The sequence below is a fragment of the Galdieria sulphuraria genome (genome assembly GCF_000341285.1).
Source record: "Galdieria sulphuraria unplaced genomic scaffold scaf_15, whole genome shotgun sequence".
In the NCBI taxonomy this organism is placed as follows: domain Eukaryota; phylum Rhodophyta; class Bangiophyceae; order Galdieriales; family Galdieriaceae; genus Galdieria; species Galdieria sulphuraria.
Window position 1 is genome coordinate 164,859 of NW_005178460.1, and position 27,323 is coordinate 192,181.

Here is a 27,323-nt window from a genome sequence, read left to right on the forward strand (position 1 = left end):
AAGAAAAATATTTTTCCATGTCTTGGCAAGTGTATGTAGATCAACAGTTACTTGGTTCAGTAAGTGTAGATTGGGATGGAAGTCTCAATAGTCTTTTACTTGTTCTTTTAGGGAAAGGTGAAAGAAGCAGCTATATGTAGTTTGGAAGGAAACATATGGGCGCGTTCTGCTGGTTTCGAAGTAAGCGTTGGGTATCTTTGATTTATCAGAGTTGCTTATTTTCATATAGGCTTCTACGGAAGAGTTGAAAAAATTGGTTGCCACTTTTCAACATACCCAAGATGCGGCTCAAAATGGTCTATTTTTGGGAAATAAGAAATATTTGTAAGTGATGAATATTCTTCTCTTCAATACTGAAAGTTGTCAGCTTTCTTCGTTCCACCGAAGATACCGTTTACGGAAAATGGGCAAGTTTATTGTTTGTTGTGTGTGAACATTTTTCAGTTTCTTAACGATTGTAGGGTGAAGATGGCTTTGTTGCTATGCAGACCAATATCTGTCTCATCGTTGCAATATTTACCAAACCTGTATCAGCTGCGGAGTGTGCAACAGCAGTTGGAAGAATAGTCGATTATTTGAAGAGTGCAGGTTATTAATTATTGGTCTGCTAACTGTTCCAAAATCGATAAAACGTGGTGCGTATCGGGTACAAAATAACGTGCTTTGGTATATTTTCTTCCAACTATGCAATTAAATACCTACAAACATTTGCCTATCGATATACATATGAAAGTCCAATCACTTACTTGAGCTTGTGTTGATTCTACTTGTTGAAACATCTGTTCATCTGTTCGATCATCTCCTATACAAAGAATAAAGTCTGGTGACTGTGGTTGTAATCTACAAAAAGCATCAAGTACATATGAACATCTTCCACATGATGGTTACTTACTTTGTTAAGATGAATTGTACAAAGGAACCCTTATCCACACCTTTAGGACGAACATAGAGAATCTTTTGTCCCATCAATATCTAAAATTACAAGTGAGTCATATATATATATATCAAAATGTATATGAATATATACCTCCAAAGGAGTTTCCATCAAAGCTTGTTCCAAATGTTGTCTTGCTTCCATCGCTTGTGAATATGCAAAGTCTGGATCGGCATCTCTAAAATGCCATGTCAAACAAGTTTCTTTTTCTGATATAAACGACCTAAACACACAATTCCATCCAACTCCATGAATAGCAAAGTGTATTGCATACCCCGGTGTACAATCTTCAAATCTTTTCAATATATCCTTTGCCACATTCAATGATTGACTTATTCTTTCCCACGAAATGTTCTTCTCATTGGATATCAACGAATACCATAAAGGAACCCAATCCTTATCTCTCGTTGGTTCGTTGTCATTTATTTCTTCATTTTTAGGCCAACAATAATAAAATCCATATTCAGCTGCCAATCCAGTTCCTGTCATAGCCAACCAACTGCTCAACTAATCACAAATAGTTCATTAGGATATATCGCCAATACTTATCCAAGAACAATTTACCGTATTCTTATCTCTTCCACTTATCACAAATACTCTATTTCTTCTGTTGGATGAGAGTTTCTTTAGAATATGCACCAAATGAGAAGTAGGCCTCGCTAATTCAGGCAATGTTCGATAACTATCATAGTCTGTCTATTATTGAAAGAAAAAACAAATAGATAAGCAGCTCATAATCTTACCTTGTCAAAGTTCCATCGTAATCTAACAACAACAATCTCCGATGACTTGTTTGATAAGATTCCAAAATACTTTCTATATGTAAAGGTTGCAATTGCAATTCCATTTGTCTTCGTTCCGTTATCGTTTGATACCAATCAGCAACAAAATGATCGCCCCAAGAAATACAAGTATGAGAAATCACATAACTTATTCATGGATATGATGATGTTTTCTATTCGAGCATTTCAACTTACCGATAGAGCTTTTGATGTTTCATTCTTCGTTCTTGTTCAGACATGACTAGTGATTTGTGAATACAATCGGCAACTTCTTCTGTATTCCAAGGATTACATAATATGGCACCTGGTAAGGAATGTGCTGCACCTGTCAATTCTGAAAGTATCAAAACACCATAATTGTTGTACTAAAATAACTCCATCTCAAGTGATTCAGTATCATTTCATTTACTTACTTGACAATAAATATATTCATAAGATACCAAATTCATACCATCTCTCAAAGAAGTAATCATAGCAACATCGCCTACTGAATATAAAGCACACAAGTCTTCAAAAGAAATCATTTGATTGAGAAAGTGAATAGGAACATAATCCATGGAAGAGAACTTTCCATTCAATCTACCAACCAGTTGATACATTTCAGCACGAAATCGATAGTAATCTCCTGAAGCAGATATCGAAGGAATAGCAACTTGAATAAAGACACAATGGCCAATCCATTCAGGATAAGTATCCAAAAAACATTCGATGGCTAACAGTTTGTGAGGAATTCCTTTAATATAGTCCAATCGATCCACTCCAATGATAATCTTTTTATCTTTGAATTCGCTTCTTAACTGTTGTATTCGGTCTTTTACTATTCGAGTTTCCAATGCTTTGGAAAATAAAGTCGTATCTATGCCCAATGGAAATATTCCAATGCTTACTTGACTCGTTCGATTATCCACCTAAGCTCATAGTCAAACAAATCTTTCACAATATTAATCCATTGCTTACTGCATTGGGACGAACATCGAGTCCCAATAATCGACTACAAACACTTAGGAAATGACGAGCATAATCATAAGAATGGAATCCTATTAAATCCGATCCTACAATCATATCATAGCATATCTGATGACTATTCGATGCTCTTAAATAGGAACAACAAAATACTTTACCTAAAACTCCTTCGATCAGTTCTCTTCGATTAGGAAGCATTCGATAAACCTCAGAAGAGGGAAATGGAGTATGTAGAAAGAATCCAATTGAAGCACTTGAACATCTTTCACGAATCATTTTAGGAACCAACAAAAGATGAAAATCGTGTATCCAAATAAAATCGCCACTTTCATAATGTTCCATGATGACTTTGACAAAATCCATATTTACTCTATTCTTCTTCTATTTGATTACAAAGAATATTCCATTGACTATTTCACTTGCCTTTTATAAGCTTCCCAAGCTTCCAATCGAAAGGATCTTTCTCCTTCCACATGTAATAACAAATAATGAAAGAGTGGCCATAATACCGAATTACAAAAGGATTGATACAACTCATAGTCATGAAACTGTGAAAAGACAGGAATAAAACTGAATAGAAATCAATCTTTCTATACGTTATTATCCAAAAATATACCAACTTACCCATATTCGGTTTGCAACTTGTGCTTTAGAATATCTTGTTTTTCCATATCCCAACAACTACCCAAAGCACCAAACCAATAAACTGGAAACTTCTTCTTCAAATAAAATATGGCAGGAACTAAACCTCCTGAACTAACTGTAATCTATTCATAGTTTCTATGAACCTCCTTTCCAATGTATTGAACAACCTCACATACTGTTGGTTTATTTCTAATTGACCAGTCAACCATCACAGGAAGTCGACTAGTAACTACCAACAATCGACTGGTAAAGTCCTTTCCAAGTCTCGATGAAGAAACATTGGAAACTCTTTTGGATGGAACAGCATTGGCCTAACAAGTCCAACTATGACAACCTAACATTCTCAAAGTATTCCACTTACTTTAAGTTCACGTATCTCTGCCAACTGTAACTGAATATTTTGTATCTTGTTGAGTAAAACTTCTTCAGAATCTTCTCCAACGCCAACTTCTTCCTCTTGTCTCGTTTCCGGTATCTATTCCATTCGTCCATATTCCTTCCTTGTAGTATCATATTACTATAACATACCTGCAAAGTAGGCAACTCCATAGAAGTACTTCTGGACATTCCACTATCTAAAAGTTCAGCTTCTGAAAAGGAGATAGAACTGGATGCTTTAGAGTTGAACATCGTTTTGTTGTAAGAATTCATTTTGCTATTCCATGATGAGTTTGAGTTGTTGGAAGAGACTTTTTCCAACTGCATATCATAACTGGACTCATTTACTTATTCAACCTGCAGTTGCACAAGGAAATAAACAAAGTGTACGAAGACTCAATCTTCATGAATATCAATCACAACAACTTTTATCCAAATATGGAATCCAAGTTCCCAAAAGCAAAGTAGCCAAGACTGTAGAAGAAGCAAAGAAAGCAGCTGAAGAAATTGGCAACGGCAATCCAGTCGTTATTAAGGCTCAAGTATTAGCAGGTGGTAGAGGATTGGGTCATTTTTCCAATAACTTTCAAGGTGGAGTTCATATAGTGGAAACTCCTGAAAAGGCTGCACAAGTTGCTTCCCAAATGTTGGGACAAACTTTGATAACCAAACAAACAGGACCTCAAGGAAAGCCTTGTCATTCGATATTGATTGCTGAAAAGATTGCTTCCAAGAAGGAATTGTATTTGGCACTTACTTATGATAGAACGGTACAAGGACCAGTTGCTATTGTAAGTAGTCGTGGTGGAACTTCGATTGAAGATATTGCAAAGGAAGATCCCAATGCTATTAAGACTATAACTTTAGATATTCGAATGGGTATGACTGAAGAGAAGACCAAACAAGTGATACAAGGTTTGAATATCTCTTCTAGTTTACAACAACAGGCTATGGATCAAGTAAAGAAGTTGTATCAATTCTTTTATGATAAGGACGTTAGTATGTTGGAAATCAATCCTTTGGTAGAAACCAATGATGGTCGACTTGTTTGTGTGGATACTAAAGTGAACTTTGATAAGAATGCCGATTTTCGACAAGCAGATATATTTGCTATGAGAGATATCACACAAGAAGATCCTCGAGAAGTAAGAGCTGACCAAGTTGGTTTAAATTATATTGGTTTAGATGGAAGTATTGGATGTTTAGTGAATGGAGCAGGATTAGCTATGGCAACCATGGACGTTATCAAGTTGCATGGAGGTAATCCTGCAAACTTTTTGGATGTGGGTGGAAGTGCAACAGAAGAACAAGTAACCGAAGCATTTAAAATACTTACAGGAGATCAACATGTGAAAGCTATTCTAGTGAATATATTTGGAGGTATTATGCGTTGTGATGTGATTGCTCAAGGAATTGTTCAAGCGGCACATAATATTTCATTAAATATTCCTCTAGTCGTTCGTTTACAAGGCAATCAAGTGGAACAAGCCAAAGCTATATTAAAGCAGTCTCAACTTGCTGTTATTGCTGCGGATGATTTGGAAGAAGCTGCAGAAAAGGTAAGAATGTTTGGATGAATTCCATAGTCAGAAACTCATATGGATGATAGGCTGTACAATCTGCGAAACAAACTATTCGAGGCTAATCTTCATATGTTAAAGAAATGGAATTCCACTCCAAACTTTGGTTTGATATTCCTTATAAGAATGACCATAAAAGCGTATGAGAGTATTTTCTTCGAAAGTTATTCGGTTTTGAAAGAACTTCCAACTAAGAATGGCAAAAAGTAGACAAGAAATAGGATTGACCAACATAACTTGTGTTCCTATGCACCATATAAACCAACCACAATAAGCAGGATGTCTCATCCATCGATAGATACCTTTGGTGACTAGTCTGTGATGGGTTTCCTTCTGGGTACGTATGCGATGACTAAAACAGGAACCTAAAGTCAACATACCCCACTTCCTAATTACTTCACCAAAGACGACAAGTACAATTCCAACTAGTCTCCAATATTTCTCATATTCTGATTGTTTTCCAAAAAAGTATAGTCGTAACCCATATTCCATAGTAGCCAACAACATAGCGCTTATATAAGGAATACTTAACAAAGTGGAACTCCAAGATAGCTCTTTTCGACAATATATATAAATAAATAGCCACTCTGTTATATGAAAAGTTAATAAAGTCATCAAAAAGTCAAGATACATTCAATCGTTATTCTTTAATGAAAAGCAAAATACTAAGGAAGTGTCCAATTCAATAAGATTTCTTCTTCTTCTTCTCTTATCCATTCACTTGGCCAACTTTGCTTTTCTATTTCTTCTACTTGTGCCACTCCAGAATCCATTTCCTTCCAACTTCTCATACCATGAGTATCTTCCAATGCTAGTGTCTTGATAAACCAATCACTGCTACTCTCTGAAGAAGCATACAACATATCTTCAGGCCATTCATAATGAAAACTGCCATTCCATAGTGGATTATTAGATAAAGGTTCTAAAGAAGGTGATGAATGAGAAAAGGTTTGGTCTACTTGAGTTGGTTGTAAAAATGGACTTGGCCATTCTTCTCCCAAACGATAAAGTTCATCATTAGTAACTACAAAATCTTCCTCTTCTCCAGACTTGAATTGTGCCAACTTGTGAGTATCTCTCATTTCCTGTTCAAAATAAACATCAATATATGAATATCTATATACAACTTCAACTACTTACTCGTTTGTCACTATAATGAAAAGTATTCGATGCCATTCTTTCTTCTCGACATTCTGGTTCCGTAGTAGAAAACATCCAAATACGTTCCTTTTCATCTGAGAATCCAATCATATCACCTTGGATAGAAGAAGATGGTGGATATCCATATCGACCCAACATCAAATTGACTCTATTACGTTCACTAGGTTCTTCTGTCACTTGACTTGGATCGAAGGAATCCGTATAAAGTGTCTGATTGTGTCTCCAAGAGACATCATTGTTGGAGATCCAAGTAACATTATCTGTTGTTGTAATGGAAACTTGTGAATCCACATGTTCAATATTCTCTCGTTTATAAGGATGCATATTATCAACGGTGGCACTATCTCTCATTCGTTTTCTTTGAACATTCTGAGTAGAAAAAGAAGATTGCGATAATCCAGGTGAGGATGGACGAGAACTACACTGGGTCATTCTACGTTTCCATTCAGGTGAATAAGATGCGTTGGACTCCTTTTGCCATACAACTCTATCCCAAGAATTCTTATGGCAACTCTTTCTTTCTTGCATCATCTTTGTGGGGATATTTTCTACTAAACTAACAAGTCTTCCACTGTCATTATTTGGTTTCCCTCTCTTTCGTTTGGCCAATCTCCGTTCCCATCTCTTCTGTCTAGCTTCTTCATTAATAGTATGATCAGGTCCAAAGTATTCCAATAAAATACCAGCTTCAACCATCAACTCATGCAATCTGTGACTCAACTCCGAACCTTTTGCACGTGGTAAAAAGCATAGACGTTGCATTTCCTTGACCTTTTCAAGTTGAACTAAATTTCTTTCTAAAAGTTCAATGCTACTATAAAAGGAGTTGACATGTTCTTCTAAAATATGGCCTGTACGCACTTCATATTGCGTAAAACGTTGACTACCTCTATACTCTCCAATATACAGTTGTTGCAACAATTGAAAACCTTTCCTTGTTGTTCCTTTGTTCCTTTTCCACGTTTTATCATAAAATAACTCGGGTAGATTATCTTGTATCCCTAAAGGGGATTCGGTACAACTTTCCACGTCATCTCCTTTCCCACAAGTACACTGGTTATCTTCTATACCGTTCAGTTTCTGATGAACTTCAGATAGGGAGGTTCTATAGCCTATCAGTTCAAAGCTATGTAACAGCTTGTATGGTAACTTTCCCTCAGGAGGTGCCTCATATAGTACAAAGTAACGTGTTCGCTTTCCATCAGGAAAAAACTAATGTGTCGAAAATTCAATACTAAGCCAAGCTTGTTTTGTATTGTGTCTTACCTTCATCCAAGACGCAGTTACCGTAGCGTTCGAAAACCAAAAAAGCTGATGGATATTATCGGCAACTTATGTGACAACAAAAAGGGTCTATCTTACCTCCAAATATTCCCAATTAGTAGTATCAAAAACAAAACGTCTACAAGTTGGAACTGCGTTGGAAGAACTATTCAAACCGTGCGTTTCACTAAAAGACTGGAGATAATATGTCAGTCCAACTCCTTGTTGCACTTAAAGTCGTATACTTACGTAACCCAGAATAATGGAGTCCACTATACCGACTGGTTGTAACATAACTAGTGCGTTGGTTGAAAGGATTCCTTGTGACTTTGCAAAGAAACACGTAGCTTCATCGATGGCTGTAGCTGGAACTGCAGTTTCTTGACGACAAAGAAGCCATTCTGCAACTACTTCGTGGTGAAGCAATCGAAGGGAAAACCCCTCTACTGTGCTTTCTACTAACAACTTGTTATATGTACCACCACTGTTTGCGCACTTATAGTCGCCCCAAGACACAGGAGTCTTTGCGTTTTCTTCAAACATAAAAAGTTACTTCTCGCTCTTCGTATTCTTTAATGGTTATCTACTTTTGGAAATAAAGCACTAAAGTTGCTGTTGTCAATTCACTTATTGTAACCAATAATATCTCCAATCCAATCCAACAATATGTCTTTTCCTATCTGGAAGTTGCGTAAAGGGAGGGATTGAAATCCTTTGATTGAGCCGAGAATCCGTCTTATGGACGTCGCTTCCAGAAAGATAAGATAATATCTTGATGGCTTTGAACAATGTGTTGTTTGTACTTGCAAGTTGTGTAAAATACAACTCTAGTGACAATCATTGTTGTGTTTGATATGAAAATAAAGAAATATTTTAAACTGTTCTATAAAAATAACAAAAGTTTTGTTGGATGTCTGATAACCCTCAACCCTCCTTTGGATCTATGAGGGTGCGTATATTGGCCCTATCTTATAAAGGCCCATATTCTCTTTCTTTCTAATAATTATGTTTTCTCAATCTACAAAAGAGGAGAATGCCTGGTGATTGTTTATTCTGTGCTTCTATTTGGTTGGTCTATCCACGAGTTGGAAGACTTTATACATTTCATAGACATATTCCTTATAGAATATTGAATAGTGTAAATAAACGGAAACCTCAATCCAGACCCAATAACCCAAAATGGTATTGTTCGTCAAGTGATAAAGCATTCGATGTCATTGTTGTGGGTGCAGGTCACGCGGGTTGCGAAGCAGCTTTAGCTTCTGCAAGGATGGGAGCGAGGACACTATTAATGGGTCTCAATTTGGATAGGATAGCTTGGCAACCTTGTAATCCTGCAGTGGGAGGTCCTGCTAAATCAACTTTGGTTCATGAAGTAGATGCGTTGGGTGGTTGGATTGGGAAACTAGCGGATAGGACGTATTTACAAAGAAGAATATTGAACAGAAGTAAAGGTCCCGCTGTATGGGCACTTCGAGCACAAACAGATAAACGTGAATATTCAGAAAAGATGAGACAAGTATTAGATGAAACAGAAAATCTCGTTCTTCGTGAAGGAATGGTTACGAATATTCTTACGGGTCCTAATGGAGAAATAAGAGGAATAGAAACTTACTTTGGAGGTTCCTTTGTTGCCAAAGCAGTTGTTTTGACTACGGGCACTTTTCTTGGTGGAATGATTTGGGTAGGTTCCAAAAGTATGCCAGCAGGTAGAGCAGGAGAGATGGCTTCTTTCGGATTGAATGATACTTTGAAACGATTTGGATATCAAATGGATAGACTAAAAACAGGAACACCAGCGAGAGTAGACTCTAGAAGTGTACATTATGAAGCCATGGAACCACAATATTCAGATACGGAAGATCATTGGTTTAGTTTTGATGACCGTGAATGGAACCCAAGAGAAACCATTCCTTGTTATCTTACGAGAACGACGGCAAAAACGCATCAAATTATTCGAGACAATTTGCATAAGACTCCTAAATATGGTGGCTTTATGACTTCTACAGGTCCTCGATATTGTCCTTCTATTGAAGATAAGATTGTTCGTTTTGCGGATAAAGAAACACATCCCATCTTTATTGAACCAGAAGGTCGTTCTATTCATGAAGTTTATATACAAGTATGATGTTTTGAATGGAAAGTTTGTCAAAGCTGATATGATAAAATAGGGCTTTTCGACAGGCATGCCGGAAGATATTCAATTGGAGATGTTACAAAGTATTCCAGGCTTGGAAAATTGTAAAATGGTTCGTCCAGCTTATTCAGTTGACTATGATTATATTCCAGCAACTCAACTGTTCAATACTTTACAATCCAAAAAGAACGAAGGTCTCTTTTTAGCTGGGCAGGTAGGTAGTTGTGTGTTTTTATTGTTGTGGATAATTCATTTTGATTAGATTTGTGGAACTACTGGTTATGAAGAAGCAGCAGCTCAAGGAATTCTGGCTGGAATCAACGCTTCCTTATTTGTACAAAGGAAACCACTTTGTTCTTTATCCAGATCAAGTTCATTTATCGGCACCATGATTGATGACCTTTGTACCAAAGAACTCAAGGAACCTTATCGAGTATTAACATCTCGTTCAGAATATCGATTGTTGTTAAGAGCAGATAATGCTGATGAACGACTGGTTCCTTTAGGAAGAGAATTGGGTTTAGTGGATGACTATTGTTGGAAGTTGTATAAAGAAAAGTATGATCGCATCAACAAGGAATTGCAAAGGTTATCGGAGGTTAGAGTGAAATGCAATGATGGTTTAGCACTCCGATTGGAAATGGAAGAAGATATAAAGATACATAGCTCGATAACTTTATCCGAATTGTTAAAAAGACCAGGTTTTCATTATAGTCACTTGAAACAATATGGATTGAACAACGTGGAGTTGACCAATTTATTTGAAGAGGAAAGTGTGGAAACTCGAATCAAATATTCGGGTTATTTGCAACGACAAGAAGAAGAGATTCGGAAACTAGCCAAGTCAATGAATACAAATATTCCAGTGGATATTGATTATACTCGTATGACTGCAATGCGTAAGGAAGCGATTGAAAAGCTTTGTCAATTTCGTCCTTGTACCATAGGCCAAGCTTCCCGATTAGGTGGAGTTAACCCAAATGACATTTCTATCTTATTGGTTTATTTAGAACGTCAAAAAATGATGTCTAATAATAGTAATAGTAATAACAGCAGCAGCAATAGTAGTAGTAGTAGTAGCGAAGAACTTAACCATGAAGACTCTTGTAGAGAAAAATTATCGTCCTATCAAAGAGCCGGTGGCCAATAGGAATGGAGTGGCAGTCTTCCTAAAAGAATATTCCTGTTGTTCTCTCACTTCTTAGGAATGGAATCGGAAAAGTCGTTCCATCTACGTTTCTCTAGAGGTGTTTTGGGAGTTAGAAACATATCTATCAAATAGGAAAAAAGTGCAAAAGAAATACAGCCTTGTAAAGCTGCACGAAAGCCGTTATTCCACGAAAAGAAAGCACCAGACCCACAAGCACCCACCACATTGTTATATTTGTCATCTCTTCCTCGCACTACTTTTGAAGCAGACTGTAGACAAGCATATACAGCAGATATTGCACCCCAAGTTCGTCCACTAATCACTGCTTCTTTCCAAGCACCTCCAAAAGATTTTGAGCTAACACCTCCTTGAACAAGTCCAAATATACCACCCATAAACGCACCATTAGCAAAGCTCAACGCTGTTGCAGAACAAACTTGCATGATCTTGTCCCTTAAAGACCTGAATGAAAGTCTCGTAAGGAATTGCCTATTATCACTGAGCGTACTTACAAAGGTACAGCAACAGTACTTGGACGAACTTTTCTCGTTCCTGAAGCATATACGACAGGTACTTTGGGAAAATAGTTTTGAAAAGTCGTCGTGGTGGAGATCACAGAGTGGCTACCTACAGGAAGACTACGAGTAGGTTCATAAATCCACCTATTGTTAGCATCTGGCAACCAATCTACGCTGTAGCTGTGTTCAGAGGCAACTCTACAGCATTGGATCGGCTTTTTACAACACGCATAATAATAATAATACTGCATGGATGACACAAGGGAAATGATCCACAAATAAAGAAAGGGAGTCACATCTCATTTTGCTATTTGAATCACAATGCTGTCCAATAATGAGTTGAGGAGTGCCAATCAGTGGTTTGTATTGTATACTAAGAAAAGCCTGATTGATTCAAGTTGGAGTCAGAATAGCTTCAGTTTACCCATACAGAGTTGTGGTGCTCGATTTTCTAATCAAGGACACCTTTTATGGTTTTGTAATACTCCTTTCACGTCTCATAGTTCTCCTGTTGAAGAGACTGGAGACTTGAAATTGAGAAAATCCATTGTTTTTATATCTTACCACCACGAAACGGATTGGTCCACGATACCCAAGTGCCTGTATCGTTGTTCCTATTGTTGGAGTGGATTGCAAGTGACACAATGTTTGAAACAAGTTTCAAAGTTATGTGAGGAACAGGGTCGAGACGACTTGCAACTGTTGTGGAGAATGGCACAACTTGGTTCAAAAGTGCGAAATTCAGTTGTTTGGCAACTATTTCAAGATGCCATCGTATTGCAAGACACTTGAAAGCTTTGTTGGTGCATAGAGCTCGTACATAGACAATCTCCTTCATTGTACTTCAACAACAAAACAAATTGAACAACTCCTGAGAAGAACATTCTTCCAAGTTCTCATAAGAAGTAACAAACAGTTACCTTTGAGCCTTTTGTAATATTTCTGACAAGGCAATGGGTCTGTTTTCCTTCCAAGAGCGGGCTGCAGCTAAGGCAGCAACTACGGGTGCTCTTCCATCCTTTCCATCAACAGGCGATGGCATTCCTTTTCGCAACATTTCTAGAAAAGCTTGCATAATATGAACATATGCTTTCTCATATCTATCCATGAAAAAAGAGTGTGGACGACTTTGATGAAGACCTTGATCATTGCTCCATATGACCTGATTAGGAGAAATATTGTTTCCTAATAAAGACCCTTTGGAACCAAAAACTTCTATTCGTTGATCATATCCATAACTACAACGACGACTATTATCGATGGTTCCCATACTTCCATTTTTCATTCGTAAATGAATAATAACAGTATCCAAATCATTTGCTTGTTTCGCTTCATCATCAAATGCATTACCACTTACAAATACTTGATCAATTTCACTCCCAGTGATAAACCTTGCCATGTCAAAGTCATGACTAGTCATGTCCAAAAATATTCCACCACTATTGGCGAGATATTCTGCTGTAGGAGGAGCAGGATCTCTAGAATGAATATGGAACATACGCAACTCTCCAATTGAACCATCTTCCACTTGAGCTTTAATAGCCTTAAAGTTGGTATCGAATCTTCTTTGAAATCCTATAAACAGACGAACATTTGCCTTCTCTACGACTTGTAGGCAGTCGTCGATAACTCCAAGATCATTGGAAATGGGCTTTTCGCAAAAGATATCTTTGCCTGCTTTGGCAACATATTTTAACTGCTCAGCATGAAAACTAGTAGGCGAACCAATAACAACTGCTTGTAGCTGGGGATCTTGTAACATTTGTCTATAATCACCATACCAACGAGTCTGACACGCTTCAGCAAGTTGTCTACCCACTGACTCTATAGGATCAGCAACTCCTATCAGCTTTACACCCGCTTCTTGGGCAAGAGTTTTGGCATGAATTCTTCCTATTCTTCCACATCCAATAACTCCAATTCCCAAACTTGATATTGCATTGTGTTGATCACTTGATTGGGAAGAAGTAGAGCGATGGGTAGAACAAAGCAGGTATTGGACTGTTCTCTCTTTGTCACAAGAAAGACGCTTTCGATGAATACCAGCGTTGCAAGGTGAAATAAAGATGGAATTCTTGTATCCTAATGTATTCGGTTGAACAAACAGACATGTTTGATAACAATGCTCAACAACAATATTGAAATGACAAGCCATTCTCTCGTCTATGAAGCGAATTTGTATCATTGGGCAACGAACCATCAAGTGTTATTAGAAAGAAGTATGATATGATATAAATGGATAATATTACCTAAAACCATTTTTTACCTTTCTTACGGTGTTTCAACAAAAGGAGATACGATACTATTCTTGACTTGTACATCGAATTGCTTTCAGAGAGAATCTCCTGATAATGAGAAACAAACCTAGAAAATATCAACAAGAGTATATTTCAACTAGCAATACAAAATGGCAAATCCATACAAGACAAACTGTGATGGACTCAAAAAATGGCGCGATTGAATTTTGAAAAAAAAATGCCAATGGCAACAAAACAACTTCAACATGTCTCTCCTTCTCCAGCGTTACGAAAACTTTGTGAGGCGAACGATGAAAACGAACCAACTGAACAGATCAAGCAAGAAGTTATTCAAGAGTTGGTAGAGACTTGGGAATTCGGTAGAGCAGTAAATGTCAACTATACTTTGGACAAAGGTAAGGACAGAATGGCTTTTTATGAATAGATTGAAAACTAAAGTGGTAATTTATTAGCTGCTGTAGCTGGTGCTGCTGGTAAGTTTATATTTTTTACATGGAATTTTTGCCAGTATATTGACCAAGTGATAGTAAACGAAAAAGCAGTCGTAGAATATCTTCAAGCAAGAGCACAAGCTTTATGTGACATGGGGTTGTTGGATGAACAAGGAATGCACGCAATTTTACAAGGGAGATTACAAAAAAGAGACAGTGCTTACGAGGTACGCAAGGCTCGATTCTCTCGTTGCAAATGTTTTGAGTTGCAGTTCGAAAAAGGATATTGAGAATGCGGTCAATGCTCATTGGCCTCCTAAGAAAAGAAATACAACAAGCAAGGAAATGGAGCCAGTTGCAAATGCTTTGCCACAACCATCCATAGGTGATATAACGAATAAGATGAATCCTCCAAAGTCCTACAAGGATAGACGAGCTACCATCATGGCATTAGGAGATGCCTTTTCTCAAGCTTATGACAACATCATTTATCAAGGAAAGCAATCCAAGTTGCCAAAATCTGTCAAGAAACATTTGACTTCTACACAATCGAAAACGAAAGAAACTCCTTCAGCAACTGGGCACCGTAACTTGCAATCGACAGTTAATGGTAACGATGACTTGAGACAATCTAATTATCTTCATATCAATGACTCCAACCCAAATGATTTACTACAACCTCATCAAAATGTATCGTGCCCATCCTCTCGGACACCAAGAGAAAACAGACAACCTCAACTCAATACCATTGAAAATCGCCAATGCTGTGTTTTACAGTAAAATGCCCAAAAGCAAGATATATAGGTTATGAAGTGATCACAAGGGATAATTCAAAATGAGTAGGATTACTAGTAAACTCTGTACTATATTCAAAAAAGAGCATTTTCCATCTATCATATGCATATTTATATAGATTATGTAAAAAAACAAAAGGAGCTCAACTTAAGAAAAGGATGTAATGAAGATATCAGATAAGTCTTCCGACTCTCTGAGAAACAGCCCTTTTTCATTGGCTAAATGTAATAGGCATATAAATAGATAAGGAGATGTAATATTTTTTCTATCGCGTTCACTGAATTGCTCAAATAATTGAGTTACCTATAGGAAATGTCAAGTTTTAGCACCAAGTAAGATATGAAGCTTCTTACCATTCTTTGTAATGACAACGTCTCATTCATATCGTTTGCGGAAGCTTGTTGCAAACTTTCATTTTCATCTGAAGTAATACCTTTTTGTGAAATGATTCTCCACATATCTTGTTTCAGTTGACGAATGTCTACATTCTTTGCCATAGTAGCAAAAGGAATATCAACCTAGTTACGAATCATTGAGTTCAAAAGCCAAAGAAAAGATAATTGATATGAACAACCTTTTCAACCTTGTATGGTTGTTCAACAAACTCCAATTCTTCCATATTCGTTGTGGACAAGTCCCAGTTGGAACTGGGATTATTTCCAACAACTGTATTCCATTCTTCATCTTGATTTCCCATCAATTCATAATGAATGTCTTCATCAAGGCATTCCGCATCCCAATGCTCATGATCATTACGATGAGTATTCGTGACATTACTCGTCGTCTTTTTCACAAGGTATGTAGGTTTCAGAAAGAGGCGGAAGAGGTCAGATGGCTGATAGTGCAAGTCAGGAGGAAGTAAGTTGGCAGAATCTTCATTTTTTAACCACGAAGCATTCGACAATAAAGTACTACTCGAATTCTTAGGTTGAGCAAATGCACTACAAAAATCCACATCTTCGACAGGTTTTGAAAAGTCCAACAACTTATCCACTTTGCTTCGATGTCTCTTCTCGATTCTTCTTTCGCCATTATGTTCATTTGTGGAAAGGGACACATTCCTACCACCCGTAACAAACTTCCAATGTGTGGGACCAGCCCATGAAAACGTAAGAAGACTTTGCAACTTTTTATCATTCCATTGCATGTTGGCATCCTTATTTCCATCTAATAATTCTCCTACTTGAAACATATCCGCACCATGAGCAAACATCTCAGTAATCCATTGCTTCCGTTCCTCTTCATCCTATCGAGTTGAGTCAGCGACGCCATTTTTCAATAAAAGTTAATTACCATTCCTGAGACTTCCTCTAATGGGAAACTTTCTCCATGAGAATTTTTCCATCTTGCTTCTATAGCCCCTTCTTCATTCCACGCTTCCAACTCTAAGCCATCATGAGAATCCAAGTACATCGAACTGTAATCAATAGGCTCCAATTCATGTGACTCGTTCCTCATCATTTCAGGATTCTCCACATCAACATTCCCCGGTGTTTGATTTTCTTTGTTCACAATAGCATGACCAGTATTTTGAATGTAATGTAGCATTTCTGGACATATGCCATTTTTGTAAGCAACATCCACGGATAATGAATCCAGGTGACTATGTAGACTCTTTTTTACAAAGTTATAACTGTCTTGGTATTTTTGTCGACAAGTCATTCCAACACATCCGTTTTGAATAGATGCAAAAAAAGGTCGTTGAGAATCAAAAACCAAATGACAAGCGCCATCTTTACAAGGCTCTTGAGACAAATTCAATGCATGTAGCAAAGAATTATTCGTCTCTGTGTTGTGAATAGCACGTGAAATCACTTGAAATAAAGGGTCCAACATATGCTCGACGTCATAAGATTTCACAGATATATTATCTATGTTCTTTTCCAAGGTACATTCACCTTGGGTTCGTGATTGGGTATGCTTCTTTTTGACATTTGATAGGTCAACTGTCTCTTCAGAGTCGTTCTCTTCTAAAGTCACTTTCTCTGATGGTGGTCCACCCGAACGAGTAAGATCACCCAACACACTGTAGGCACTAGTATGCACAGAATCGACTCTATAAGAATAAATTTTAGTGCTGGCATCCAAAGTAACTCCTGCCAATTGAAAGTTGGCTTCAGTTGGTTCTTCTATTTCATGACTAGCATCTTCTTCGGCATTTATTTCACCACTGACGACCAAACTTCTTAAATGATCTATAAGAGCAAGTGACCAAGAATTTTTAGCGTTGATTTTGTTATCTCGACACAACTTGATGGTGGTAGAATAAAGCTGTGCAAGTTGCCTTGGGTCTAACTTTTCTTCCAAAGTTGCTCTATTGGCTTCAAGTTCTTTTGATGTTGTTTGAAAGAGACTCTTTTCTCTTTTCGCTTTTCGAGCTGCTTGTTTTTCGGCTTCGTCATCGTTGAAGCGTAACGGAGTCCGGCTAATAGCAGTCGATGATGATGATGATGGTTGATGTTCGGGAGTCTTTGTCAACACACTCGGATGAGGTGAATTCCTATAGAAACTACTTAACCTTCTTTTCGCTTTCTTGTCACTCTTTGGTGTTGTCCAACTTGACTCTTGGAAAAGCTTTTCTTCCATAAGTATTTTGCTTCACAAGATGAAAACCAATTCCATTTTAAATTTGGCGGGTCTTCAGCTGCGCTCCATTTCCCATTGGACGATTGAATCATAACAAAATGATTTATTAAGTGCTCTTTCTAAGCTGTATGTATATAAACAGATAGCAAGACTGGCTGCACAAGTTGTACTTGAAAAAGTAATATCTAACAGATTAACCCATATACATCTATGACTGATACATCCATTCAAATAAAATAAACACAAAGATTGATGCCAATTGTACCCATTTCTATATCACTAACATCAAAAGTAACGAAACCCATCACCAATCAGTATCATTCTCCAGAACGTCCGGAAGAGGGGTCTTGCTCATGAGTCATCAACCATGTTGAACGAAGAATACCAAATAACAAGTTTCCGACAACTCCTGCCAAAATGCCCAGCTTTCTTTTTCGTGGAAGCCCTCGATCCAATAAAAACACCAACACAATAATACCCAAAAGAAAACCAACCAATAAACCAAATACGAAGTCATGAACAGTTCCCTCACTCTCTCCAAAAACAGACTCGTCAGTAAAAGCTCCACCTTCCAAATCTCCAACTGTTATTTCATGAGTAGAGGCATCAGCCATCCACCTTTCTTCCAAGTCTCTCAAATCTCCTGTCTCTTCCAGATGGTCAGGGTTCAATCCTTGACTGCGTGCAAATTGTCTCCTCAGGACTGCAATTTCATCTTCCGTAAAGCCTGCCTCACGAAGACGGTCCAAGCCACGATATTCTGAGTGGGGATCAACTACGGGAATGCGTGTCTGTAACCGTTCACTTCTTTCTTGATTGTTACTGGTGCGACCAGCAGACTTGGGAAATACACTCAACGTTATTCCAAAGTATGTGTACCGACAGAAACTAGTGACTTACCGTTACGTTAACTTCATCTGAGATAACACAGTGAACATAAGAACCGTCTTCTATTTTCGAATCTACTAACCTATTGCTCAAAAAGTACGTTTGCACTCTGTGCCCAACTGTGTCCTCAGCACATACCTCGAACTTCCTTCACTCAATAACTTTCCAGAATAAATAAGACGAATCCTACAACCAACAACAACTATCAACACAAAGCTAACTAGTCTCCTGACAAAATACTAATATAAACAAGAAAGACACCTACCGCTTGGTTTTAGGGTCTATTTTCCTTTCTTGACATACCTAAACTCATTCAGTTTCCTGTTTAGAGTGGGTTGAGTATAACAAACCTTGTCTTTTAATTGGTCTATAGTTGCGTCTTGGTCCACTTGAATTGTGGAAACACTTCCATCTGGTAAGCCTATGCGTAACTGCATCAACTCTTTCAATATGTAAATTTCTACGATATTTGGGAAGAGCCCAAAAGATCTGATGGATGGAATAGTTGAGAATCACAAGTAGCTTGATTGGTCTCTTTGTACTGTTTTTTGTATTTTTGTCGTAACCAGAGAATATTCAATGTTTCTAGTTGTTATCTTTATATCATTTTCTAAGGAAAAATAAACATATGGTTGATTAATGGTGAATTTACTGCTTTCTGAATAACAAAGCGGTATTGGATGCTGGCATTTCCGAAACTGTCACACATTCCAACTATTATTACGTTCATAAGCCAACTAAATGTAAAGAAAAGAGCAAAACTTGCCTGATTTTCTCGTGCCAAACGTTGCAAATCCTTAACGTCACGCAAACCATACTATATCGATTGGATTCCTTACAGATATTTCATTATATAATATACTTACCTCTGGATGAGTGGACTGAAGCATCTCATCAAAATTCTTATTGGATTCTATTGAACATAAATAAGAAAAGTGATGAAATGGAATGGAAACTAATTACCGTTGGCATATTGGCCATCCACTTTGCAAGCTGCATAGATGAATAAAAAACCACCTGGATTCAACAAACTTGCCTAGAGTGAGAACTTGAAACAGAATACGTTGCATACTTACTCTTTGGACTTTTGAAATAGTTGCAAGTGCAGTGCTTTAGGAGATACGTGAATGCAGTTTATGGCAATCATAAGATCGAACTATATATATAAAATGTTAGCAAGAAACTTTCTTTCATAGATATTTTTACTACCGGAGCCTTTTTCTCTACGACACTCCAATCTTCTTGTGTCGCATCTAACCAAATAGGTTCATCTATATTGGATATAAGAGCAACCCGCTGCTGGAGTTGCTCCAAATTCTCTTTATCAACATCTGTAGGCTACAGACATTTTCTTCCTTTGAGAAACTATTGAGAGTATCAAAAACATACCACAAATTTCCATCGGGGAAGTTTCTCTGCAAAGTACGTTATGTGCTGTCCAAGACCACTGGCAATCTTTTGTCCCAATAAGAATCTTGTTCGATAAACAAAAAGTTACTTATACCTCCAATGCAGTACCCTCTTCAGGTAAGTATTTGGAAAGCATATCAAATATAGAATATTTACTTCTTTCTGCAGCTGAAGTATATCGTTGTTTGTAAGTTTCTTTGTCTCCAAAGGGGTAGCGAGTTTCCTGATTCTTCATAGAGAAATCTACAAAATGAAGAGTCAAGCGCTATTATTCTCTCTTTTAAAGAGGAATTCTACGTAGAAAGTGATGAGGATTTATTTCTCTCTCTCTCTGAATGTCGTCGGAATTGAACCCAACCGGAAGTACTCACCCTAAGAGGAACAAATATCGTAAAGACAAACCTTGGGACTCGGAAGATATTGATCACTGGAAAGTAGAAGAGTTTACTCCTGAGCAAAGTAGCTTTCCATTTCTCGAGGAAAGTTCTTTTTCCACGTTGTTTCCGCAGTATCGGGAGGCTTATCTTCGTCAGGTATGTGGCGACACATCTATTCTAATAGTTGAGTTTTGATGGAAATAACGTTCCTAGGTATGGCCTACGGTTACCAAATCACTAGATACATATTCCATTTCTTGTGAGTTGGATTTGGTAAAGGGCGCCATGGTTGTGCGGACGACGGCAAAGACTTGGGACCCATATATAATATTCAAAGCACGTGATTTAATAAAGCTCTTGGCAAGAAGTGTTCCCGTTCAACAAGCTTTGAAAATATTACGAGACGATATGCAATGTGATATTATCAAGATAAGTAATTTTACTCGTAACAAAGAAAGGTTTGTGAAGAGACGACAACGTTTGATTGGATCCAATGGAGCTACTTTGAAGGCTATTGAGTTGTTGACGCAATGTTATGTTTTAGTACAAGGGAGTACAGTTGCAGCGATGGGTTCTTATAAAGGCTTGAAACAAGTTCGAAGAATTGTGGAAGACTGCATGAGAAATATTCATCCCATTTATAATATCAAAACTTTGATGATTAAAAGAGAATTGGCCAAGGATCCTATTTTATCAAAGGAGTCGTGGGATAGATTTCTCCCCAAGTTTAAGAAGAAGAATCCGAAGAAGAAGAGAAAAGTTCCGAAGAATACGAAGAAGGATGAAAGTGATAATCCCTTTCCACCTCCACAAATGCCGCGAAAGATTGATTTAGAAATGGAGAGTGGTGAATATTTCCTTCATGAGAAACAAAAGCAGTTGAGACAACGACAAGAACGTAAGAAGAGAGAGGAAGAGAAGCAATTAGAGAAGAGGAAACAGAAAGAACGAGAATATATTCCTCCAAAGGAAGATAATGTGAATGATTCTCAAGTCTACAAACGAAAGCAGTCGGATAACGACTCTGTAAGGAAGAAGAAGCATCGCAACAAGCATTCTTCTGCATGAGTTTTTGGTTTTGAATAATATTGGAAACTGTTGGCACTTTAAAATGGAAGGCTTATGATATATATATATATATTATATCTTTGGAAGGAGAGCAGTTTGGGAAAGCCAAATAATTGCTTTGGATTATTCCCAAACCAGAAAACCTTATTGCCCATTGGACATTTGGCTATTGTAAGTAGCCAACTTTTGGAGACTTGCTTTGTTTAGTTTTGGTTGGTAAATGTCATATCCAGTCATCATAAGTTGTAGAGTTGTGAGAACCATTTTCACATTGTCTATTTTTGTATTTCATATAATAATAAAATTTTAACTATTCAAAGTTTAGTACTATAGTATGACTTTCTTTGTTGTTCAAAAGGAGATGTTCCAACTTATCTAAATGTCAAAAGAATATCTTTCTTATTCTGGAACAAGATTAGAAAATGAAAGAAAAATCTTCCAGAATGTCCACTTGCACAAACTTCATGCCCGACGCAGAAATCCGGAAGCATCTTTTTGTTGGTTCTCAGCATCGCACGAGAAAGTGACCGATTAGTAAGCTGTGCGTGCCAAGTATTAAATGTCATATACGACTTGAGTTTTCTAGAAACACATGAACACTTTTTAAAGACTGTGTCGAAGTTTACTATTTCTATTTCGCACGGAACCAAAAGGACTCTTTTCAGGTGCCTACACAACTTGAGTCGTTTTCTTTATATTGTACTGTAAGTTGACATAGATAGAGAAAAGAAAGGAGATAGTTTAAAGTTGTTATATGAAAGAAGGAGTTGAAATAACTTGTTTGATAGGTTTTGTATATTGGAAAATAGTATCTTTTAGTTGGTTATTGGGTAGTTTCTATAATCTAGTTGCCTTCTGATCGTAAGTGTTTTGAATTGATTGTTATCCGTCTCCTTTACTGTATTTTATCAAAGTTTATATTGGATATGACTGGTCACTCTTTGTTTGGTTGTATAGATGCTTTGTATCAAAGAGAAGTTGAAGCAACTTTCTCTCTTCAGTTTGTTGATCCAGGCTCCATCAAGAACCCATCGGATTCATCCTCTGTACAGTTGGGTAGTTTTTGGTCGCCTCCTCCTTCTTCTTCGTACGAGACCACTCAACCTGCTTCTATGAACTTGACTGAACATATTGTGATCCCAACACATCAAGATACGGACTTGATGATACCTAATAACAAAGGTTCTTTGGAGTTTCAGAATATCTCCAACTCTATGTCGGTCTCTTCCTTATCTCAAAACACGGAACGTCAGCAACCCATCCAAATGAGACTTCATGGCAACATTGCTCAAGTCTTGCGTCTTATTCGGTTACTTACGGTTCCTAATAGTACTTTGGAAATGACAGGAACAGTAACTTTTTCGTTAAAGTTAAATGAAGAGGAGCAAAAATATTTGTGTGAAAGTGATGAGAAGACTTGTTTTCGTTGGATAGTTTCAAGAAGTGCAGCTGCAGTACATTTAGAATGTGCTTCTTGTTCAGGAGAATCTTCACATATTATCATTTCTGGCAAGTTTGAATGTGTGATCAAAGCCTATGATTTAGTTGCAGAGTTGTTGGATCCTCAAAAGAGAGGAAAGCATCCTTTAGAAGTGGAGAACAAGTCTCATAATAATGAAGTGAAGCATAGCTTTGGTTTGGACTCTACTTCGGAGTTTCCAGCAGTATGGCTTACTTTACAAGAATCGTCCTTAGCAGATCCATTTTCTTCTCGTCAACAGTCTCCAGTTTCACGTCAATTTTCGGATTGGATTGTTCCTCCTTCGTTAGTTCATTCACATAATTTGAGCCATCATCATTCTACTACTTCCAATGCAGCTTCTTCTCATACATTTCTCTCTTCTTCTGCTCCTTCTCCTATTACTAGTCATACATTATCTTCCATGTCCCATACGAATAATAAGAAAGATGAGATTATCAGTCGTTCACTTCCTATTAGTGCTGATTTAGGAGGAGTGGTAGTTGGAAGAGGTGGAACCATGATCAATAGAGTTCGTCGTGACTTTGGTGTCGAAGTGGATATCAATCCTGGAGAAACTTCTGTACGATTGAGAGGTCCTAAAAGTGCAGTTGATGCAGCTTTTCGCTTTTATGAAAAGAAGTTGGAACATGCATTGAGAAAAAGAGGAGAGTTTCATATTTCACCTACACAATTTTCAGAAGAAACGGAATCTCTTGAAGGAGGAAGTGCAAGTTGTTCACCATTTTCATTGCCAAATACGACAACCTATTCTCATCATCCTTCAGCTTCTCCTCCACATTCCATTCCAAGTTGGATGCCAGTGAATGACTCACAATTTGATGATGGCTTTGCAGGTGATCGTAATCTATTTGGAGAAATATTGCCTAATATTCGTCATCGTCATTGGTAAAGTATTTCGAATGGAGGATATGCTGGTTCCGATATCCATAGAACTAAGTATTCGTTCAGATTTTGTGTTAGAAAAGGATTCTTTTCGAAACTATTTGTATATAGTTGGCTTCCTTTGTGTTAGAAAGAGTACGTCAACAGAGGGTCTCAACCCTCCTCCAAAAGATATACTACACTTTACGACATCCTTTCACTCACTTTCCCTTTTTTTTGGAAACTTGTGTGTCTTTATAAAAGTTGGTTTGTTTTTTATTTGTTTCTGTAACTTTCGGTCACTTTTTGTACAGTTGCCTTGGTATCCTGTGATAGTTGTCGAAAAGAGTCGGGTAAACGAACAAGCCTATCTTCCAACGCATCTAAGCTTCGATTCCACCAAGATACCGCTTTATGTCTCAAATGATGTTCCAGAGTTTCCTATTTCTCCACTTTAAGTATTCTAAGCAGACCAACTTTGATAACTTACCTGGGACGGGTAGGACAGATTGTCTTTCTCTTCTTCCCTAGACAAAAGACTCGAATGATGAGAAAACAAGTTGAGCACATTTTCAGTGCTTTTCCACACATCTTGATGTAAAACATAATAATGAGCACCTCCTATACCTAAACCCAATAAAAAGGATGCCATCGCTGCTCGACTCCACATCAAAAGCCGTTGGACAATCCAAAAAGTATTTGAGAAAAAGGATGAGTTCCAAACCAAACAAGTCGGAAGAGACATGGAACGCTTTAAAAGACAAAGATAAAATAAGAATGGATGCTGCAAAAGAAGTAGCAGCTATTCTTTCTAAAGCAGAAATAAGAACTACAGTGGAGAAGAAGAAGAAAGGCAAACACCAACACAAATCTGAACAAACCATTCTCAACGTAGAATGGATAGAGCAAGCAGTGGACTTTCATAATAAAAAGTTGCAATCAAGAAAGGAAGAAATGCTATCTACAATGTCAACTATATTTCCTACGGGTTCTTCTGCTTTAGAAGAGTTAAACAAGTCTTCTTTAAGCATGGTTAGCTCCTTAAACGAAATAGGAAAGGAGATGGAAAAGTCAAAAGAACTTTTTGGTGACTTACCTAAGGAAATTCGAGTGCTGCTTAGAGTTGCTGCTTACGTTATTGCTGCACAAAGAGATGCCGAGGAAATGGCTCAAGTGGAAACGGAAGCTTCCAAAGTTAGTTCTTTATTGGCCTTTGGAGATGGACAAGAATTGGATATCTTTCAAATAGATAGTGATTTAAGAAGATTAGCTTTGAAACGAGAACAAATTATTCAACGTTCGTTTGGATGTTCTTCCATGTCTTTGGCTTCCTCTTTGAATGATAAAAAGTCGGCTATTGAGTCTTTGTGGCAACGTTCGGGAGGAACGGCAGATGTAAAGTTGTTGGAAATTTTGCGAAGTCGTGTACGCAATTGTCTTCATCTTTGTAAAAGTGACCCTGCTTGTCTAGTTGCTGCTTTAAGAATATTAGAGAAGAGATCATTGGTTCAATTCAAGTTAGGCATTGACTTTTATATGTTTGGAAAGTATTCTGGAATGGGAGATATTGCAACTACTATTGTAACTTGGAGTGTACGTGATGCTGTTGCAGATCTTGCATTGACTTTCGACAAGGATGCAGCAAACACAAGATTGGATTCATCTTCTCCATCCACAACAACTCCCATGAAAACACCTGTTTCAGCTTCTTCTAGTGGTGGTTCTACTTTATCGTTTACTCCTAAATCTGCAAAGACAGAAACAGGAGATCTCATAGAACAAGTACTGAACACTGCCGACCTACTGATTGGAAACCTTACATTTGTAGTAGAAGAGGTATGTAAACGAGAGAGAGAATATTTGACTGCTCATATAAAACATGCCTTAGGTTGAATCTCGGTTCCCTCCAAGACATCGCGTATTTCATTTATTTATGACTGAAACATACAATCAAGTTGGAGCATTACTTTGGTGGTTGGTTTCCAAGCTGAAAGAGCTTTCAAGTTATGATACTTTGGCAGTTATTTCATGGGTACGTAGTTGATTCCAAACGATAATTTTAGGAATTCATTTGCATTCCCTGTTAGATTGAAGAGTATCATGAACACCTTCCGAATCTTGTGCCACCCAATCAAGTTTCAAACTTTACTTTGGAAGGTCCATTGGAAAGACTGTCTGAAGGATATGCCACTCGTGCAAAGGAATTGATGAAGAAATGGATTGCAAATGTTGTAAAAGTGGATAAGACAAGTCTATTGGAATCCACAGAACAAGGCACATTATATTCTAATGGTCCTTCGGATGTCTTTCGTATTATCAATGAACAACTATCAATTGGTACGTGTGATGCGAACTTGAGAAAAGGTAACTCATAAGCTTCTTTAGTTGCAGAACATGCCAAACATGGAAGTCAATTGTTGGTTTCCAATGTCTGTGATGCTTGTGCAGAATGTTTATTGGAATATCGAAAGCTGAGTGTGTTATCTTTAATGGGCATTGAAACAGAAGATGGTGCACTTGAGAGATATTGTGCTATGTGTAATAATCATCGACGTTGTGGCTTATTGTCTTTACAATTCCTTCAACGTGCAAATGAACTTTTGGGTACCAACTTTGGACAAGATTCTCCAGGAGAAGTAAAATCAGCTTCACAGTTGAATGAGAATCACAACGGCTTGGATGAAAAGGAATATGCAATTCAAGAAAAAGATTCAAAAGAACGAACACTTGACTTGTCATCTTTACCTTTTCTATTTGCTATTTCTGCTTCCTTCTGTTCCAAACTGGTTGTGCAAGTAATCTTTTTGGATCTCAGTGAAGCATCCAATCTATGGCCATACTTATTTACGGAAGAATGGGAGAATGGTACAGAGCCTATTGCAGAATCAGTTATTGAAACTATCAAAGACTTTTTTGAAGATATCGAAGAATTTATTGAACATAAAGAAGATAAGCAAGCCGCTGCACTTGCTATTGCTCAAACTATTTCTGAAACATATCTAAAAGAAGCGGCAGAACGTTTCGGTAGTGGTAAGAAATTGCGACGATTACTTAGTGGTTTTAGAGGAGACAGACATAAACAACGCTTGAACGATATGGATGATGAAGAAAACACCATAGGCAATAATGAATCAAAAAGGCGTTCTGCTAAGAGGTTATTTGGAAAACGTTGTATTGAAAGACTTCGCGCCGATTTGGAGGCATATTCTAATTATTTCAAGGAACTGGGTAAGCCAACAGAAGTGAGCAAGAGACTGGTGGGTATGGATACCTTGGCTGATTTATTGGAGTCTTCATCGCCTACTGCAGTTTCAGTGGTATATACACGATTGGTTCGATATTTGTTACAAAAATGGGAGGAATCACAAAGTGGAGCAGATAATTATTTGGAGCAGAGTCGAGGTGCGGCTAGTAGTGTGTTGCCAAAAGCTGAACGATTATTGCATGCGTACCGACCTACTAGCCTCCAGAGGCTTTTTACTCACAAGTTTGAAGCAAGTCGTCTGAAAGAGTGTAGCGCCGAATTGAAAAGGATTTGGAAGGAATATGGACCTTCTGCAATAGGGAAGGAAGGAATAATGGTACTTCACGACGATGAAGAATCTGAATCGGAGGAAATGATATGAAAGAAGAAAAAATGCTATGCTCATTTTGG

General features: G+C 37.6%; 15 protein-coding genes across 17 annotated transcripts; 7 read left to right on the plus strand and 8 right to left on the minus strand.

The window, feature by feature from the left end:
* The first annotated feature begins 2 nt into the window (after positions 1-2).
* Positions 3-653, plus strand: Gasu_22100 (profilin). The gene is made up of 5 exons (XM_005707001.1): positions 3-59; positions 112-180; positions 230-324; positions 368-407; positions 462-653. Exons 1-5 carry the CDS (start codon positions 18-20, stop codon positions 594-596), a joined length of 381 nt encoding a protein of 126 aa, XP_005707058.1. The 5' UTR covers positions 3-17; the 3' UTR covers positions 597-653.
* Positions 654-677: 24 nt separating this feature from the next.
* Gasu_22110 (alpha,alpha-trehalose-phosphate synthase (UDP-forming)) lies at positions 678-3,882 on the minus strand. The gene is made up of 15 exons (XM_005707002.1): positions 3,853-3,882; positions 3,686-3,799; positions 3,501-3,635; positions 3,304-3,446; positions 3,103-3,249; positions 2,838-3,049; positions 2,674-2,768; positions 2,130-2,624; positions 1,912-2,081; positions 1,678-1,863; positions 1,499-1,616; positions 1,209-1,441; positions 1,028-1,157; positions 893-972; positions 678-840 (listed from the first exon to the last, which is right to left on the minus strand). Exons 1-15 carry the CDS (start codon positions 3,871-3,873, stop codon positions 699-701), a joined length of 2,421 nt encoding a protein of 806 aa, XP_005707059.1. The 5' UTR covers positions 3,874-3,882; the 3' UTR covers positions 678-698.
* Positions 3,883-3,892: 10 nt separating this feature from the next.
* Gasu_22120 (succinyl-CoA synthetase beta subunit) lies at positions 3,893-5,876 on the plus strand. The gene is made up of 2 exons (XM_005707003.1): positions 3,893-5,261; positions 5,312-5,876. Exons 1-2 carry the CDS (start codon positions 3,987-3,989, stop codon positions 5,345-5,347), a joined length of 1,311 nt encoding a protein of 436 aa, XP_005707060.1. The 5' UTR covers positions 3,893-3,986; the 3' UTR covers positions 5,348-5,876.
* Position 5,877: 1 nt separating this feature from the next.
* Positions 5,878-8,392, minus strand: Gasu_22130 (hypothetical protein). Of its 2 annotated transcripts, none has more exons than XM_005707004.1 (5): positions 7,956-8,392; positions 7,806-7,901; positions 7,710-7,754; positions 6,423-7,655; positions 5,878-6,367 (listed from the first exon to the last, which is right to left on the minus strand). In XM_005707004.1, the coding sequence occupies exons 1-5, from the start codon at positions 8,247-8,249 to the stop codon at positions 5,948-5,950; spliced, it is 2,088 nt and encodes a 695-aa protein (XP_005707061.1). In that variant the 5' UTR covers positions 8,250-8,392; the 3' UTR covers positions 5,878-5,947. The 2 variants fall into 2 exon arrangements, with proteins under 2 accessions (XP_005707061.1, XP_005707062.1); XM_005707005.1 differs by having other exon boundaries at positions 7,956-8,262.
* Positions 8,393-8,727: 335 nt separating this feature from the next.
* Positions 8,728-11,206, plus strand: Gasu_22140 (glucose inhibited division protein A). The gene is made up of 3 exons (XM_005707006.1): positions 8,728-9,828; positions 9,878-10,057; positions 10,106-11,206. The coding sequence occupies exons 1-3, from the start codon at positions 8,740-8,742 to the stop codon at positions 10,991-10,993; spliced, it is 2,157 nt and encodes a 718-aa protein (XP_005707063.1). The 5' UTR covers positions 8,728-8,739; the 3' UTR covers positions 10,994-11,206.
* A 1-nt stretch (position 11,207) lies between these two features.
* Gasu_22150 (uncharacterized protein) lies at positions 11,208-11,797 on the minus strand. Its single transcript, XM_005707007.1, has 3 exons — positions 11,506-11,797; positions 11,281-11,455; positions 11,208-11,249 (listed from the first exon to the last, which is right to left on the minus strand). Exons 1-3 carry the CDS (start codon positions 11,760-11,762, stop codon positions 11,247-11,249), a joined length of 435 nt encoding a protein of 144 aa, XP_005707064.1. The 5' UTR covers positions 11,763-11,797; the 3' UTR covers positions 11,208-11,246.
* A 25-nt stretch (positions 11,798-11,822) lies between these two features.
* Positions 11,823-13,727, minus strand: Gasu_22160 (myo-inositol 2-dehydrogenase). Its single transcript, XM_005707008.1, has one exon. It carries the CDS (start codon positions 13,709-13,711, stop codon positions 12,428-12,430), a length of 1,284 nt encoding a protein of 427 aa, XP_005707065.1. The 5' UTR covers positions 13,712-13,727; the 3' UTR covers positions 11,823-12,427.
* A 230-nt stretch (positions 13,728-13,957) lies between these two features.
* On the plus strand, positions 13,958-15,071 carry Gasu_22170 (uncharacterized protein). The gene is made up of 4 exons (XM_005707009.1): positions 13,958-14,164; positions 14,222-14,242; positions 14,297-14,427; positions 14,483-15,071. Exons 1-4 carry the CDS (start codon positions 13,987-13,989, stop codon positions 14,978-14,980), a joined length of 828 nt encoding a protein of 275 aa, XP_005707066.1. The 5' UTR covers positions 13,958-13,986; the 3' UTR covers positions 14,981-15,071.
* Positions 15,072-15,089: 18 nt separating this feature from the next.
* On the minus strand, positions 15,090-17,597 carry Gasu_22180 (condensin complex subunit 2). Its single transcript, XM_005707010.1, has 4 exons — positions 16,289-17,597; positions 15,570-16,241; positions 15,349-15,513; positions 15,090-15,298 (listed from the first exon to the last, which is right to left on the minus strand). The coding sequence occupies exons 1-4, from the start codon at positions 17,579-17,581 to the stop codon at positions 15,143-15,145; spliced, it is 2,286 nt and encodes a 761-aa protein (XP_005707067.1). The 5' UTR covers positions 17,582-17,597; the 3' UTR covers positions 15,090-15,142.
* Positions 17,598-17,668: 71 nt separating this feature from the next.
* Gasu_22190 (hypothetical protein) lies at positions 17,669-18,997 on the minus strand. 2 transcript variants are annotated; one of them, XM_005707012.1, is made up of 5 exons: positions 18,820-18,997; positions 18,735-18,772; positions 18,608-18,655; positions 18,482-18,551; positions 17,669-18,420 (listed from the first exon to the last, which is right to left on the minus strand). In XM_005707012.1, exons 1-5 carry the CDS (start codon positions 18,904-18,906, stop codon positions 17,899-17,901), a joined length of 765 nt encoding a protein of 254 aa, XP_005707069.1. In that variant the 5' UTR covers positions 18,907-18,997; the 3' UTR covers positions 17,669-17,898. The 2 variants fall into 2 exon arrangements, with proteins under 2 accessions (XP_005707069.1, XP_005707068.1); XM_005707011.1 differs by having other exon boundaries at positions 18,608-18,685.
* Positions 18,998-19,032: 35 nt separating this feature from the next.
* Positions 19,033-20,137, minus strand: Gasu_22200 (uncharacterized protein). Its single transcript, XM_005707013.1, has 8 exons — positions 19,974-20,137; positions 19,859-19,924; positions 19,679-19,807; positions 19,546-19,625; positions 19,433-19,500; positions 19,336-19,382; positions 19,236-19,286; positions 19,033-19,183 (listed from the first exon to the last, which is right to left on the minus strand). The coding sequence occupies exons 1-8, from the start codon at positions 20,112-20,114 to the stop codon at positions 19,118-19,120; spliced, it is 648 nt and encodes a 215-aa protein (XP_005707070.1). The 5' UTR covers positions 20,115-20,137; the 3' UTR covers positions 19,033-19,117.
* A 50-nt stretch (positions 20,138-20,187) lies between these two features.
* Gasu_22210 (ribosomal RNA assembly protein mis3/dribble/Krr1p) lies at positions 20,188-21,642 on the plus strand. The gene is made up of 2 exons (XM_005707014.1): positions 20,188-20,412; positions 20,470-21,642. Exons 1-2 carry the CDS (start codon positions 20,215-20,217, stop codon positions 21,322-21,324), a joined length of 1,053 nt encoding a protein of 350 aa, XP_005707071.1. The 5' UTR covers positions 20,188-20,214; the 3' UTR covers positions 21,325-21,642.
* Positions 21,643-22,087: 445 nt separating this feature from the next.
* Positions 22,088-23,898, plus strand: Gasu_22220 (uncharacterized protein). The gene has a single exon (XM_005707015.1). The coding sequence runs from the start codon at positions 22,251-22,253 to the stop codon at positions 23,694-23,696; it is 1,446 nt and encodes a 481-aa protein (XP_005707072.1). The 5' UTR covers positions 22,088-22,250; the 3' UTR covers positions 23,697-23,898.
* Positions 23,899-23,907: 9 nt separating this feature from the next.
* On the minus strand, positions 23,908-24,367 carry Gasu_22230 (uncharacterized protein). Its single transcript, XM_005707016.1, has 2 exons — positions 24,159-24,367; positions 23,908-24,109 (listed from the first exon to the last, which is right to left on the minus strand). Exons 1-2 carry the CDS (start codon positions 24,336-24,338, stop codon positions 23,945-23,947), a joined length of 345 nt encoding a protein of 114 aa, XP_005707073.1. The 5' UTR covers positions 24,339-24,367; the 3' UTR covers positions 23,908-23,944.
* Positions 24,368-24,377: 10 nt separating this feature from the next.
* On the plus strand, positions 24,378-27,318 carry Gasu_22240 (uncharacterized protein). The gene is made up of 4 exons (XM_005707017.1): positions 24,378-25,504; positions 25,557-25,700; positions 25,756-26,005; positions 26,054-27,318. The coding sequence occupies exons 1-4, from the start codon at positions 24,380-24,382 to the stop codon at positions 27,292-27,294; spliced, it is 2,760 nt and encodes a 919-aa protein (XP_005707074.1). The 5' UTR covers positions 24,378-24,379; the 3' UTR covers positions 27,295-27,318.
* The last annotated feature ends 5 nt before the right edge of the window (positions 27,319-27,323 follow it).

Coding starts and splice junctions, on each gene's coding strand:
- Gasu_22100 (XM_005707001.1), top strand. CDS start 18: ATGTCTTGGCAAGTGTATGTAGATCAACAGTTACTTGGTTCA. Junction 60..111: donor ATCAACAGTTACTTGGTTCA/GTAAGTGTAGAT, acceptor TTGTTCTTTTAG/GGAAAGGTGAAAGAAGCAGC. Junction 181..229: donor CGCGTTCTGCTGGTTTCGAA/GTAAGCGTTGGG, acceptor ATTTTCATATAG/GCTTCTACGGAAGAGTTGAA.
- Gasu_22110 (XM_005707002.1), bottom strand. CDS start 3,873: ATGGAGTTGCCTACTTTGCAG. Junction 3,447..3,500: donor CAATTAGAAATAAACCAACA/GTATGTGAGGTT, acceptor AACTATGAATAG/ATTACAGTTAGTTCAGGAGG. Junction 2,082..2,129: donor ATGAATATATTTATTGTCAA/GTAAGTAAATGA, acceptor GAGTTATTTTAG/TACAACAATTATGGTGTTTT.
- Gasu_22120 (XM_005707003.1), top strand. CDS start 3,987: ATGATGAGTTTGAGTTGTTGGAAGAGACTTTTTCCAACTGCATATCAT. Junction 5,262..5,311: donor TGGAAGAAGCTGCAGAAAAG/GTAAGAATGTTT, acceptor TATGGATGATAG/GCTGTACAATCTGCGAAACA.
- Gasu_22130 (XM_005707004.1), bottom strand. CDS start 8,249: ATGTTTGAAGAAAACGCAAAGACTCCTGTGTCTTGGGGCGACTATAAG. Junction 7,755..7,805: donor CTAATTGGGAATATTTGGAG/GTAAGATAGACC, acceptor AATATCCATCAG/CTTTTTTGGTTTTCGAACGC. Junction 7,656..7,709: donor TAACTGCGTCTTGGATGAAG/GTAAGACACAAT, acceptor TCGACACATTAG/TTTTTTCCTGATGGAAAGCG.
- Gasu_22140 (XM_005707006.1), top strand. CDS start 8,740: ATGCCTGGTGATTGTTTATTCTGTGCTTCTATTTGGTTGGTCTATCCA. Junction 9,829..9,877: donor TTCATGAAGTTTATATACAA/GTATGATGTTTT, acceptor ATGATAAAATAG/GGCTTTTCGACAGGCATGCC. Junction 10,058..10,105: donor GTCTCTTTTTAGCTGGGCAG/GTAGGTAGTTGT, acceptor CATTTTGATTAG/ATTTGTGGAACTACTGGTTA.
- Gasu_22150 (XM_005707007.1), bottom strand. CDS start 11,762: ATGCAGTATTATTATTATTATGCGTGTTGTAAAAAGCCGATCCAATGC. Junction 11,456..11,505: donor AGTACTGTTGCTGTACCTTT/GTAAGTACGCTC, acceptor ACTTTCATTCAG/GTCTTTAAGGGACAAGATCA.
- Gasu_22160 (XM_005707008.1), bottom strand. CDS start 13,711: ATGGTTCGTTGCCCAATGATACAAATTCGCTTCATAGACGAGAGAATG.
- Gasu_22170 (XM_005707009.1), top strand. CDS start 13,987: ATGCCAATGGCAACAAAACAACTTCAACATGTCTCTCCTTCTCCAGCG. Junction 14,165..14,221: donor CAACTATACTTTGGACAAAG/GTAAGGACAGAA, acceptor GTAATTTATTAG/CTGCTGTAGCTGGTGCTGCT. Junction 14,243..14,296: donor TGCTGTAGCTGGTGCTGCTG/GTAAGTTTATAT, acceptor ACCAAGTGATAG/TAAACGAAAAAGCAGTCGTA.
- Gasu_22180 (XM_005707010.1), bottom strand. CDS start 17,581: ATGGAAGAAAAGCTTTTCCAAGAGTCAAGTTGGACAACACCAAAGAGT. Junction 15,514..15,569: donor AACCATACAAGGTTGAAAAG/GTTGTTCATATC, acceptor ATTCGTAACTAG/GTTGATATTCCTTTTGCTAC. Junction 15,299..15,348: donor CGTTGTCATTACAAAGAATG/GTAAGAAGCTTC, acceptor CATTTCCTATAG/GTAACTCAATTATTTGAGCA.
- Gasu_22190 (XM_005707011.1), bottom strand. CDS start 18,906: ATGCAGTTACGCATAGGCTTACCAGATGGAAGTGTTTCCACAATTCAA. Junction 18,773..18,819: donor TAGACCAATTAAAAGACAAG/GTTTGTTATACT, acceptor GAATGAGTTTAG/GTATGTCAAGAAAGGAAAAT. Junction 18,686..18,734: donor ATAGACCCTAAAACCAAGCG/GTAGGTGTCTTT, acceptor GAGACTAGTTAG/CTTTGTGTTGATAGTTGTTG.
- Gasu_22200 (XM_005707013.1), bottom strand. CDS start 20,114: ATGAAGAATCAGGAAACTCGCTACCCCTTTGGAGACAAAGAAACTTAC. Junction 19,287..19,335: donor TTCAGTCCACTCATCCAGAG/GTAAGTATATTA, acceptor CAATCGATATAG/TATGGTTTGCGTGACGTTAA. Junction 19,184..19,235: donor GTTTGGCACGAGAAAATCAG/GCAAGTTTTGCT, acceptor ACGTAATAATAG/TTGGAATGTGTGACAGTTTC.
- Gasu_22210 (XM_005707014.1), top strand. CDS start 20,215: ATGTCGTCGGAATTGAACCCAACCGGAAGTACTCACCCTAAGAGGAAC. Junction 20,413..20,469: donor GGGAGGCTTATCTTCGTCAG/GTATGTGGCGAC, acceptor TAACGTTCCTAG/GTATGGCCTACGGTTACCAA.
- Gasu_22220 (XM_005707015.1), top strand. CDS start 22,251: ATGACTGGTCACTCTTTGTTTGGTTGTATAGATGCTTTGTATCAAAGA.
- Gasu_22230 (XM_005707016.1), bottom strand. CDS start 24,338: ATGTGGAGTCGAGCAGCGATGGCATCCTTTTTATTGGGTTTAGGTATA. Junction 24,110..24,158: donor ATCTGTCCTACCCGTCCCAG/GTAAGTTATCAA, acceptor GTGGAGAAATAG/GAAACTCTGGAACATCATTT.
- Gasu_22240 (XM_005707017.1), top strand. CDS start 24,380: ATGAGTTCCAAACCAAACAAGTCGGAAGAGACATGGAACGCTTTAAAA. Junction 25,505..25,556: donor TTACATTTGTAGTAGAAGAG/GTATGTAAACGA, acceptor AACATGCCTTAG/GTTGAATCTCGGTTCCCTCC. Junction 25,701..25,755: donor CTTTGGCAGTTATTTCATGG/GTACGTAGTTGA, acceptor ATTCCCTGTTAG/ATTGAAGAGTATCATGAACA.